The 13,348-nt window shown below is 43.0% G+C and overlaps 1 protein-coding gene across 2 annotated transcripts in view; it reads left to right on the forward strand.

Annotated features, from left to right (window-relative positions):
• Nucleotides 1-12,838, forward strand: part of hprt1l (hypoxanthine phosphoribosyltransferase 1, like) — an 86,174-nt gene extending 73,336 nt beyond the window's left edge. For both annotated transcript variants that reach the window (XM_043706554.2, XM_087995709.1), the window contains 3 exons: nt 844-970; nt 2,839-2,927; nt 5,357-12,838. In XM_043706554.2, the coding sequence (XP_043562489.2) occupies nt 844-970; nt 2,839-2,927; nt 5,357-5,446 (306 nt within the window). In that variant the 3' untranslated portion in view covers nt 5,447-12,838. The remainder of the gene's footprint in view (nt 1-843; nt 971-2,838; nt 2,928-5,356) is intronic.
• The last annotated feature ends 510 nt before the right edge of the window (nt 12,839-13,348 follow it).

Raw genomic sequence — 13,348 nt, forward strand, 5'->3', positions numbered from 1 at the left:
TTTATCCTCCTCCTGCCACAGATGAGGGTCTGAAGATAATTAAAGGAAATGATGACCTGAACAGGGAACAACTTCCTTCTGGTCAGCAAATGCGGAACAAGGAGAAATGATTTTAAACTTGTGAGCTAACGTGTTCACGGATGATCATCAGGATGGATTTCTTTGTTAGCTAACAATGGGTTGTGTGACAAGGCTTCCCACTTCAACTCACCACTTTGTTCCTGGCCAACATCTCTGTCCCAGGTTTGTTGCAGTGCTCTAGTGAAGCTCACCTCCAGTCGGAAGAACAGCACCTCACTTCCTGCTTGGGAACTCTAGAGTCTTCTGGACTCAGCATCGAGTTCAACAATTCTAGGACTTAAAGCAACTTGTCCTTACCCAATCCCCCTCACACTAGACCCTTTTTTATTTGAATTAGAATCCCTACAGTGTAGAAACAAGCCCTTCAGCCAAGCAGAAGAGTAACCTGTTCCACTATTACTCTACCTTTCCCCCAACTGATGCACCCAACCTACACATCCCTGAACGCTATAGGGCAATTTAGCATGGCCAATTCACCTGGAGCACTCATGCAGATATGGGGAGAACGTGCAAACTCCACACACAGTCGCCCGAGGCTGGAATCGAACCTGAGTCTCTGGCGCTGTGAGGTCAATGTGGGCATTCAGGACTGCAAAGCTAAAGATGGGAAAATTAAATGGCAACACTGATCTTTCTCCCACTAGTTAAATGGTGAGAGAGACTCGAGAAGTTTGTTCCTAATGTTTCTAGGTGAGTGAATAACCAATGAGTGCTCTAGCATCTCTGAACAGAATTTGTTAACTACTGTTCCTTTGCTTTTAGTCACTGGCACTCTCCAACACACTAAGAAGAAGTTTGTCAGCACAGACCAATGGCGAGGTCCGGATTACAGACATTTTAAAAAGTAAATTTCCGCATGCTTCAGCGATTAAAGTTGTGGATATATCAGGCAAGTACAACCGACTTGCACAGTGTGTGCTAACTTTCTGGGAGTGAACAGATGATTGGAAAAACTGGCTGGTATTGCTTTTGACAAAGTTGAGATTTAGGAAGAAAAGTTCCAAAGGCCATCAGGGAAAGAGGGAAATTTAGCACAAGGTTTGGGATGTCTGTTTGTGACCAGTTTTAGTTTTACCCTGAACATGGCCTTTTGAAGGACTGGTGCCAATGTCTTTAACACCAACCATGGATAAGCCAGCAGGTTAAGACTGTGGTAAGGTTTTGATCTTCAATCTCTGCAACTGATCTCTTCGCAAAAGGCGTTGAGGAGACCACTTCAGGCTGTGATGCTGAATTGACCTCAGTCACTGTGGGAAAATGCAAAAACCTTCCAAAGAAGTTGCTGCCAATCCAATTGCCTTGTTTAGAAATTACAAGGGCACGGAGGGGAGAGGGTGTTGGACTGGATTTTTATGTTTTCTTGTCTTCGCCCAGCGCTCTTCCGGTCTGTGTATGGGCAGTAGACAACTCAAATGGTACACTGGAGAGCCTTCTGTTCACTCGAATCCTAATGAGACTGCATTCAAACTTTGAATAAATAAGGTAGACCAGCAGACAGACTGTAATTGTTTTTCTTTGTTTTGTGGTGGGATTGGTATGAGATAAAAGAACTGTTGAGGGTGTCAGCTGAGGGAGGAATTGTATTTAGGGCACTGTCTAACAGTGATAATCGTGACCACAGCCTACAATGGATCATGCAGAGGAAAGATTGACTCTGGATTGTCATTTGCATTTGTTTCTTACTATAATTCACTGAGCAATATTTGCAAAGAAAAGGTGAAACGATTGTTAAAATAAGGGAAAGATTGAGACAAGACGGAGTTACTACAAAGTATGATCAGGTTCAGCTTTGTGCTGTCCACTATAAAACTTACTCCCAGTGTCACTCCTGCCTCAGCATTGACGTACTTGTCAAGTATATATACTTGCAGCAAAAGCAGCATCCTCAGTTCTTTCAGGTTTTTATATATACTTGCAACATTTTTACCAATAGCAAGAATTAACTGGCTGAGAAGCAAAGGGATTTAACTGATTTTCAGGGGTTCAGCATTAGAAAGCTATCTGTATGAATTCCCACCTGGGTGGTAGTTGCAGCTTTATGGATCTGGACTCTAAGATATACCAATAACTACTGCATTTCTAAGGACATTATTACAGATCAGAGCTATTCACCTGTAACTTTGTAGTTTGAATTGACAGGACTCTTCCTGCATTAAAAAAAAACTGGTAAAGGACTTTGGGTGCCTCTGGAGAATTTGTAGGCCTTGCTCTCCCCCTCATCCATGTATTTGTATTCCTTTAAATCACGGTGTCCAGACAGTTTGCTGTTCCAAGACATGGCTGATGTTGGTGGCACCACATTCTGTCCGTGTAAAATGTTTAATTCTGGACATAAGCCAAGCAATTTGTTGTACTAATCAACTTGTATGTTATGGACTCATGACCTCTCCCATCAGTAGGAACTAGGGCAGAGTAGGCACAACAATTCCTGATCTTGCACACCTTCCTGACTTGGAAATATGTCACAGGGTCAGAATCTCAAACCTCCGTCTCAAAGGTCTGTGAGAATGCCTTTGCATCAGAAGAATAGTGAGGGATGGGCAGTAACTGCTGAATTTGCCAGTTTTTTAAAATGTTTACGATGTACAGGCTTTTGAATAAGTGTAGGAATGAAGGCACCCACAGTCACATTCTTACTTATGTAACTCCACGTGTACTGAGTGATGAGGCCATGCCTAAAAAAATTATTTAGTTCTTTTAATTAAGCCTGTTGTGGTGATCTACATGCCACTAAATATGATTTTTTCTGTCGCACAGGAGGTTGTGGGGCCATGTATGAAGTGCACGTTGAATCAGTGGAATTTAAAGGAAAACGTGTTGTCCAGCAACACCAGATGATTAATCAGGTACTGGCAGCTTTGTCGTCTTTGCTAAATGGAGCAGAGGCAAGAGGCGTCTAGCTTAGCATTAAACCACATTAATTTCCCACTTAACCTAAATCCAGAGGCAAACTCCCCTCCCCTCACAAGACATGATAATTTCCAAATGCATGTAAAACCATTTTTTTATCAACACTTGTTTTGGCATAATTTCTACATAGTGCAGAGTACCACTGTAGTGCTGCTAACTGATTTTTTTATTGTTAGCATCTGAGTGGCAAAAGGTTTTTCACTTTCGCTCCTCTTCTGTCCTACAACAGCCCTCTTTCTCCCACCCCACATCCTTGTGTTCACTGGAGGCAGCCCACCTTGACATGAGGGGCACTGATCAGCCCATCTAAGGGGTGTTCTATTGTAGAATCGCTGAAGCATTTTGATAGTCAGCCAATATAAAACAGTGGACCAACCTTAAGGGGGTTGCAGGAGCAGAGGGACCTGGAAGTATATATGTGCAGATCACTGAAGGTGGCAGGACCAGTGGAGAGAACAGTGAGGAAAACATATGGTATCTTGAGCTTTATTCTTAGAAGCATAGAGCACAAGAGCAAGGAGATAATGCTGAACTGAACTAACACTTATTAGACCTCAGCTAGTGTATTGAGTACAGTTCTGGGCGCCACATTGTGGGAAGGATCTGAACTCATTGGTGAAAGATTTGCACAAGTGTTTCCAAGGATGAGAAATTTCAGTTATTGAAGGGATTAGAGATGCTAGGACTGTCCTCCTTAAAGGGGAAGTTGGCTGAGAGGTTGGCTCGTTTGAGAAATGCTAAGAGATCTGGATAGTGTAAATAGGGAGGAACTAATCCTGCTCCTAAAACATGAGGACTGAGACTAAAAGTGGTTTGCAAACATAGCAACTGAGATATGAAGCAATGCTTTATTGGGTCTGGAATTTACTGACAGTGGAAGTATGGACGTACAGTAAACTGAGAGATTCAAGAGGGTGTTAGATGATGTGTACAGAAAGAATGTGAAAAAATCTAGGGAGAAGTCAGGAGAATGGCACTAAGTCCTTATGGCCCCCTTTTGCATCATGACGGTTCTGGGATTCTGTGAAATGGCTGAAGAATATGTGAAATTGTCATTAGAACACAGTTATTGATCTAGTCGATGTTCCGTGGTGCACAATGTCAGTAAAAACTTGAGATATTATTTCTTAGTGATGCCAGTGAGAAAGTATTTTCTCTGAATCAGGAACTCGTGCTCAAATCTCCCTCCAGATGCTTAACAGCACATTATCCAGGCTGACACTCCAGTGCAGTTCTGAGGGTGTTGTGCACTGTCTCACACACAGTCTTTCAGATGAGAGGTTGAATTGACACACTGTCTACTTTCCTAAGTGAGTGTTCGAAATCCCACGGCATTGTTTTGAGGAAGAGATGGGGAGTTAACTCGTCTCCTGCCAAATATTTATCCTTACCATCAATTGTGTTGTGAACGTTGCTATTCCTAATCTCCCAGCATACTGATTTGACTGATTCTCTGAGCCAGGATTCTTTCACACAGCTACTCCTATGTCACCCCTTCTTGTCAGGGCTGTCCCAACTCCCTGCCTGATTTTTTAAATGAAATTATCCATCTGTCCATCTAAGCACATTGCAGATATGTACATTCTGGAGTCTTTGTTCAGTACAAGCTACAATGAAATCCTGACTCTGTGCTGCTGCCTTCATGGGATCTGGATGCAGACAGTCCCAGGCTGCAGGGTTCCTCTCTCCACTGATCACAATTGACACTGTTCTATACATTACTAATGTCACACTACGGGAGGCAAACACTGCTTTGACATTGAGACTGGATATGCATTACTGCAGAGCTTTGGACAGTATCGGTCTGTGCCTGGATTGGAGAATCCCACCCATTCTGTCCCCTCTGATTGAGGAATGGATGAAAAGGATGTCCTGCTTTAGATAAAGCCAAGTTTTTTTCCATGACACTGACACTGCCTTTAAAGTATCAACTGGGCTCAGTCAATAGCACACTTACCTCTGAGTTGGAAAGTAATTGGTCCAATTTCAAGACTTCTTCATATACTCTGGGTTGACCCTCCCAGTGCAGTAGATGAGATCTACACTGTCAGAAATGCTGAGATATTAAGCAGAGGGCCAACCAACTCCTGTTAGTACCTCAGGATCCTGTGTCCAACTATTGTGAAGACAATTTTGGCATCTTGGACAGTAGCTACCTCCCAGCACCACAAAGACAGATCATTTGTTAGTTATCAAGTTGCTGTTTTGTCCAGCCTCATTATGTTCAAGTTTGCTATCATGTTTTCCTTTGTGACTACATGTCAAATGTGCTTTGTTGGCTGTAAAATGTTTTGGGGTATCTCAAGGCTGTGGAAGATGCTTTATAACTGCAAGTTCCCCTTTTCTCCTTTTTACTTAAAAACAGGCATTAAAAGATGAAATCCAGGCCATGCACGGCCTGAGGATATTCACTGCCGTTCCAAAGGTATGTGATGAAGGCGGGGATTGTCGGTAGAATGGAGCAGATTATGGATTAGCAAACACTCAGATTATGCACCAAACGCACAATAGGGACAAGGAGGAGCCCTCATGCTGGGGAATCTCCCGAGCTGCGGAATATCCCAGGAATACCTCAACCCATCGACTCTTCCTGTCCTTGATCTTGAATGCTGTTCAAGAGGCCCTCAGGATTTTTATATTAAATAATTCCAGATGTATTAAAGCAACCTTTTAAAAGCAAAGTATTGTAAGAGAGAATGAAGTCTTTGTGGTGAATGGTGAATGAGTCATGATCTTTGAGCTGACTATAAAAGATTTCAAGTTAAGAGCGTGAGAAATTGTTGGCAATCTCCAGCAGGTGGGTTGGTTTTTGAGAAGGGAAAAGACCGGGTGAGGTTACCTTTTAAAGAACTGACTGAAATAAAGTGGATGCAGCTCACTTTGGAAAAGGCACAAATGAAGCTGCTGCTGAGTGTCATTGAATTAAATATTCCACAGACCAGGCTGTTCATGCCATTAACAGGAGCCAGTGCTGCTGACTCCTTCCCTTGTTCTGCTTGTTCCTCTTCCACACTGTGCCCCCAGTAAAGCAGACAGCCTGGCTTCCACGCTCACCTCGAAGCTCACCCCAGCTTCTCAGTTTCCTGAGTTGAAATCACACCACGGCAGATGATGGAACTTGAATTCAATAGAAGTCTGGAATTCTGAACCCTAATGATGACTGTGAAATGCTGACAATTTCAGAATACCCCATCTGGGTCACTAATATCCACTAGGGAAGGAAACTGCCTTCATTACCTGTTCTGGTCTACATGTGACTCCAGACCCACAATGATGTGGTTGATTCTTAACTGCCCTCTGGGCAATTAGGGATGGACAATAAATGTTAGCCCAGCCAGTGACACCAGGCCCTGTGAATAGTAAAAAAAAAATCTATTGGACCTGCTGGTGGCAATTGCACATCTGCCAAATCCGGAGTTGCTGTCACTGGTTGACTTCTGTTTCAGTGGGTTGTCTTGGTGCTGTATCGGGCAGTGACCAGTGTACCTTGTAAGCTGCTTGTGTGCAGCCATCCTGATGCTGCGTGCATGACGATTGCTGTCAGCACAATGACCAGCCTATTGGTCAATCGCTGCTGTCCACAGGCAGCGCAACCCCAAAGAGAATAAGGGAACACAGGCTGCAGACTTCAATGTTTTCACTGGGAAGGTGGTATTATAGGGAAATGTCCCTCGTTCTGCTGCTAGCCATCCCTCTAACACTGGCAGAGGATGGGAAAGCCCCTTATATGTGGTCACGAGTGATTTCTGCAGCCTCCATTACTGTTCAGGAGGTGACGGCGTATCTGTACTGTCATTGGCCAAACTTTGCAGAGACACAGATTTATGCTGAGGACATGGGTTCAAATCCCGACACGCCAGCCAAAGGAATTGAAAGCTGGTCTCTGTAATGTCACCAGTTGTTGTGAAAACTCATCCCCTTCACTGATGCTCTGTTGTGGATGGAAACTTGCCACACTCTCACAGTCTGACCTACATGTGACTCCACTGTTCTGAAACGGCTTAGCAAGCTACTCAGTTTGAGTGTACTTAGGGATGGATATCAAATTCTGACCTTGCCACCATGAACCTACTGTGAAAGAAAAGCACCACAGATCTGATCTCATGGACTCAATAGCATTCAGGGTCTGCTGGATACGATAAAGTTAGAAACCATGTTAACTCCTGAATTGTCTAGACCTGGGTCATTTTTCTAGATAGCTGCAGCAATGGATGTAGATTTGCTTGCTGAGCTTAAGTACATTTCCAGACGTTTCGTCACTCTACTAGGTAACATCTTCAGTGGGCCTCCAAGTGAAGCACTGTACATAATTCCTGCTTTCTATTTATATGTTTGGGTTTCTTTGGATTGATGTTATTTCCTGTGGTGATGTCATTTCCTGTTCTTTTCTCAAGGGGTGGTAGATGGGGTCTAACTCTGTGTTTGTTGATAGAGTTCCAGTTGGAATGCCATGCTTCTAGGAATTCTTGTGCGTGTCTCTATTTGACTTGTCCTAAGATGGATGTGTTGTCCCAGTTGAAGTGGTGTCCTTCCTTATCTGTATGTAAGAATACTAGTGAGAGTGGGTCATGTCTTTTTGTGGCTAGTTGGTGTTCAGATATCCTGGTGGCTAGTTTTCTGCCTATTTGTCCAATGTAGACAAACATTGTTACAGTTGCACAGTATTTTGTAAATGACATTAGTTTTGCTTGTCTGTATAGGGTCTTTCAAGTCCATTAGCTGCTGTTTTAGTGTGTTGGTGGGTTTGTGGAATACCATGACGTCAAGGGGTCTGAGTAGTCTGGCAGTCATTTCTGAGATTTCTTTGATGTAGGGGAGAGTGACTAGGGTTTCTGGACACGTTTTGTCTGCTTGTTGGGGTTTGTTGCTGAGAAGTCGCGGACTGTGTTCATTGGGTACCCATTCCTTTTGAAGACACGGTATAGATGGTTTTCCTCTGCTCTGCGTAATTCCTCTGTGCTGCAGTGTGTATTGGCTTGTTGAAATAATGTTCTGATGCAGCTTCATTTGTGGATGTTGGGGTGATTGCTTCTGTAGTTCAATATTTGGTCCGTATGTGGTGTTTTCCTGTAGACGCTGATTTGAAGTTGCCCATTGGCTGTTTGCTCTACTGTGACATCTAGGAATGGCAGTTTGTTGTTGTTTTCCTCCTCTTTAGTGAATTTTATGCCAGAAAGGCATATGCTGAACCTTCCAGCAAACCTACATCCAGAACCTCAACCTGAGCTACAAATCTTCTCAAAACTCACTAAGCTACAGCAATCTTTAATTTGGTGCAAGCGTTAATAATCAATCTGTTAAATGGCAGTGCTGTGTCAGTATATGACTCCTGTTTCTGTTTAGGATAGGAATTTATGCATACTGCAAATGATTCAGGATACTAGGGTGATTTTAAAGTCAACAATATTGCATCATGAGAAAAGCTTTCTGCTTTGAAAGCTGGAGGTAAATGCAGCAGCCCTTCTGCAGCAGCCAAATCCTCCAAAGAGCAGGGTGCTGAATGTGCTGTCCACCTGTTCCTCAATTGAAGGAATTAGTGTATGTTCCAGACATATGTTTTTATACAATCCCTTGAATTGAATTGAATTTATTGTCACGTGTACCAAGGCACAGTGAAATGCTTTGTCTTGCGAGCAATACAGGCAGATCGCAGAGTTAAGTAGCGTAGATAATAAAATAATAGGTAAACAGCAGCAAAAACAAAAACACAGTTACAGGCAAATGTTAAGAGTTTCAGAGTCCATTCAGTATTCTAACAGTAGGGTAGAAACTTACAAAACTGGCTGGTGCGTGTGTTCAGGCTTCTGTACCTTCTCCCCGAGGGTAGAGGTTGGAGAAAAACATTGCCAGGGTGGGATGGATCTTTAAGAATGCCGGCGGCCTTTCCTTGACAGCGGGCCTGGAAGATGGATCCAATAGATGGGAGGTTGGCCTTTGTGATTGTCTGGGCCGAGTTCATCACTCTCTGGAACTGTCTCCGATCTTGAGTGGTACAGTTGCCATACCAGGTAGTGATACATCCAGACAGAATGCTCTCGATGGCGCACCTATAAAAGTTGGCAAGGGTATTCACTGTCATGCCAAATTTCCTCAGCTGTCTGAGGAAGAAGAGACATTGTTGGGCCTTTGTAACCAGTACGTTCACATGAAAAGTCCAAGAAAACTTGTGCATGACCACTCCCAGGAGCTTGACACTCTCCACTCGTTCCACCTTTGTGCCGTTAATGTGTGGTGGGGGCATGAGTAACATCCCGCCAAAAGTCAATAATGAGTTCCTTGGTTTTGCCGGCTTTGAGAGCTAGGTAGTTTTTAGTGCACCATTTTCTCAGGTCTTCAGCCTCCCGTCAGTCTGTTTCGTGGCCATCTGAGATTCGACCGACTACGGTGGTGTCATCAGCGAACCATTAGTCTGGTATTTAGTGACGCAGTCATGAGTATACAGTGAGTACAGTAGGGGGCTGAGTATGCACCCCTGGGGGGCTCCAGTGTTGAGTGTTAGTGAGGATGAAACATTGTCCCCAGTCTTCACTGATTGTGGCCTGTGGGTCAAGAAACGGAGGATCCAGTTGCAGAGAGTGGGGCTTAGCCCATGATCACTAAGTTTAGTAATTAGATGCTGTCTGAACTAAGGTATCCTAGCCACCTTTATTTCTTGGCTGCGTTCTTAGGTAACTCCACCTCTAGCCGGAACAGGGAACTCATCCATAGCAATGCAACATCTAAATGCAGAAACAAAAACAGAAATTGCTGGAAAAGCTCAGCTGGACTGGCAGCATCTGTGGAGAGAAATCAGTTAACGTTTCGGATATGGTAAGGAAGGGTCACTGAAACCAATGAAGAGAGAGTGGGTAATTCAGCTTCGCAAACTTGCTTTGCCATTTAATATGATCATGGCTGATCTCAGCTCGACCTTAACTCCACTTTCCTTCCTGTTTCCTGTGATCCTTTAATCCATTAGTAATTTTAAAATGTCTTCTTGCTCCTCGAATGTATTCAATGCCCCAGTGTCCACCACACTCTGGGGTTGTGAATTCCACAGGTTTACGTTCCTTTGGAAGTAATTGCTCAGCTCTGTTTTGAATCTGCCATGCCCACCCCCCCCGCCGGTTCTGGGTTGGCCCAGAAGGGGAAATATCCACTCTTCATATACTTATTCAATTCCCTGTCTGTAGCATCTTGTGTACCTCAATTAGATCTTTCTTAATTCCAACGAGTATAGGCCAAAGCTGCTCAATCATTTAACATTCACCTTCGTGAGATATGAGTTTCAGACCTCATCAATGGAACAGCATCTCCCAGCCTGAGTTCTTGAGACTTTGCAATGTCTGGTTACAGTTCAACACATGAAAAATCAGACATGCTTGATTTTCATGCTAAAGCAAACTTTATTAGTTAGCAAGAAACAGACCTCATTCTGGGTCTGTGGTTTAAACCTGTGTGTTTGTTTTCCATTCATATCTTTGTGTGATGGTGGAGCCATTCACAGGATGAAGGCATCGCTAGTTAGGTCAGCATTTATTGCTCACCTCTAACTGCCCAAAGGACAATTAAGAGTCAACCACATTGCTGTAGATCGACAGTCAAATGTAGGTCAGACTAGGTAAAGATGGTAGTTTCTTTCCCTAAAGAAGGATAGTGAACCAGATGGGATTTTCCTGACAATCAACAATGGTTTCACGTTCATCATTAGACTCTTTAAGTATAAAGATTTTAAAATTAAATTCAAATTCTACTGTCTGCCATGGTGGATTTGAACCTGGGTCACCAGGACATTATCTGGTCTCTGGATTAATAGCCTACCAATATTACCAAACAGCCATCACTTATCACTTCTCAGATGGACATGTGTCTTCCATAAGAAGTTTATTTAAAATTTTACTTCCTTCAAGAAAGGAAGGGAATATCTAGTGCAATGCTGGTACCCAAACTCTAGAGGCTGATATTGCTAAACAGTTGAACAAGATTTGCTTATCCAGATTATGTTGCCATATAATCTCTACTTTAGGAAAGTTTATAAATTAACAATACAGTGTGTTTTGGCTGAAAGGCCAAGTACCATTTCTACCACAAAGCTGTTTCTGTAATTGCAATTCAGTGAGGGAGAGGTAGACAGATTCTGCAATGAGTTGCATACTCTATTGTTGAGATTAAATTTAACATTGGTTAATGGACAACCCCCTACTGGCTTTTAACAATCAAGATTAGTTTGGGAGTCTCTCAGCGAATTGTCTGAATGTTGAGAGTCCATAACTTGAGGACAATTGCCTGTAACTCTGAACAGCTGAAGACTAAATAGGTAGAGGAGAAGAAGCTTCATACTCTTCCTCCCTCCTCCCCGCCCAATTTTGTACGGGGGGATCGAGTGACTCAGCCCTGTCCTGGACATTAACTGCCTCATTCAATTACTGATCTGAGCTGTGGCATTCACAATTATTAATCAACTGTTCACCAGGAAATAGACTCTCAAATTGTTTTTGTACAATATTGAGGCTTGTTACGTGCTCAGGTTCATTTGCATGTGCCCTGATGATGTAGCTGGGCCATAGGTGAGTTGATTTACCTGGTGATGGTCTTTCTATTCTGCTCCACACTTGGACGCAGACACATGTTACAAGGTTATAAGTTTGCTCACTGAGCTGGTAGGGTTGTTCTCAAATGATGCTCGGTAACATCATCAGGAGAAAATGGGGACAGCAGATGCTGGAGATCAGAGTTGAAGAGAGCGGTGCTGGAAAAGGCAGCATCCAAGGAGCAGGAGTATCGACATTTCGAGCATTAGCTCTTCATTGGGAATTCATGATGAAGGGCTTATGCTTGAAACGTCAATTCTCCTGCTCCTCAGAGGTTGCCTGACCAGCTGTGCTTTTCCAGGACCACACTCTTCGACTCTAGATAACATCATCACTGTGCCTCCAGTGAAGCGCTGGTGTTCTGTCCGTCTTTCTGTTTGTGTGTCTTGATCTATGGGTGATATCATTTCCAGTTCATTTTCTCAGAGGTTGATAAGTAGCATCCAAATCGATGTGTTCATTGACGGAGTTCTGATTTGATTCCATCAATAAACACGTTGATTCAGACCCCATTTACCAACCTCTGAGAAAAATGGACTGGAAATGATATCACTCACCTTAACAGACCAAGACACGCAAATAGCGCTTCACAGGAGGCTCACTGATGATGTTATCTAACGTGCTGATGAAACGTCTGAGAAAAAACCTACCAGCTCAGTGAGCAAACTTACAATCTGAACCTCAACCTGAGCTACAAATCTTCTCAAAAATCGCAAACATATTCCAAGCTCATATTATGTTGTTCTGATTTTTTGACCGTTCCATTATCTAGTCACAAGTCCTCCCTGACCCCACACTCCACTCCCTACATTTCCCAAAATGTCCTTTACAAGCCTTCTCCTCCTTTTAATGCCAATTTCCTGAATTTGTTTTAAATTTCTGCTGAATTTTCTTTTTCCTATAAATAAAACATGCTGTTGGCATGGGCATAGAAACATGTAAAAGTAAAAGTGCCCAGAAACCTAAAGTTTGGCACCTTAGATCCAACAGTCTTCTCAGGTGTAAGAGGTCAAGTGATCACTTCCCTTAATTGTAGGATCTAGCTGTGTGTTAATAATCTGTTTTTAATGACACTATTGCTTCAAAGTAGTTCATTGGATTTTCTGAAGCCATGATGAAACATCAAATGAACACCAGCTCTCTAATTCAGCTCTGCTTTAGTGCTAATGAATGTATGGAAATGTAAGTTGTACACCTTATATAAATATATTGTTTATACAGAGGTCAGTGAAGAGTGAGAGAAGAAAATTACGGAAAATAAAGAATGATTTACTTAATTTCCTATTCCTCGTGATTACTCAGAATTTTCTCAATGCCTTGCCCCAGGTTCTGAACTTTAATCAATTCCAACCGTGTGGATGTTCGTATCACACCATGAAGGTAATAAATTCTCCTAAGGTTATAGGAGTACAATTAGACATTGAACCACAAATGGAAATGTTGGGGCAGATGACCCAAAAGCTTGGTGTAAGAGAGTTTTCATGGTATTAATGGCAGTGGGAGAGGCCTAAGGAGGGATTTCGAGAGCTTGTGCTGATGTAGGTGAAGGTGTGGCTGCTAATAGTGGATCTGTTACAGCTAGAGGTACACGAGAGCAGGAACTAGATGAGAGTGATGTCTCTGAATGGGGCTGGAAGAGGTTACAGAGATCTGGAGAGAGAGTCGAAATATTTGTAAGCAGTGAGCATTTTAACATCAAAGTGTTGCTTGACCATGGGACAATGTAGGTTAGCCAGTTGGGTGGCTGGGTCCTGGCATGAACAGGGACACAAAGCACAGTTTGAGAT

Source organism: Chiloscyllium plagiosum, unplaced genomic scaffold, assembly GCF_037043375.1.
Source record: "Chiloscyllium plagiosum isolate Xiang-an unplaced genomic scaffold, Cpla_swu_hap1 HiC_scaffold_17, whole genome shotgun sequence".
Taxonomy (NCBI): Eukaryota; Metazoa; Chordata; class Chondrichthyes; order Orectolobiformes; family Hemiscylliidae; genus Chiloscyllium; species Chiloscyllium plagiosum.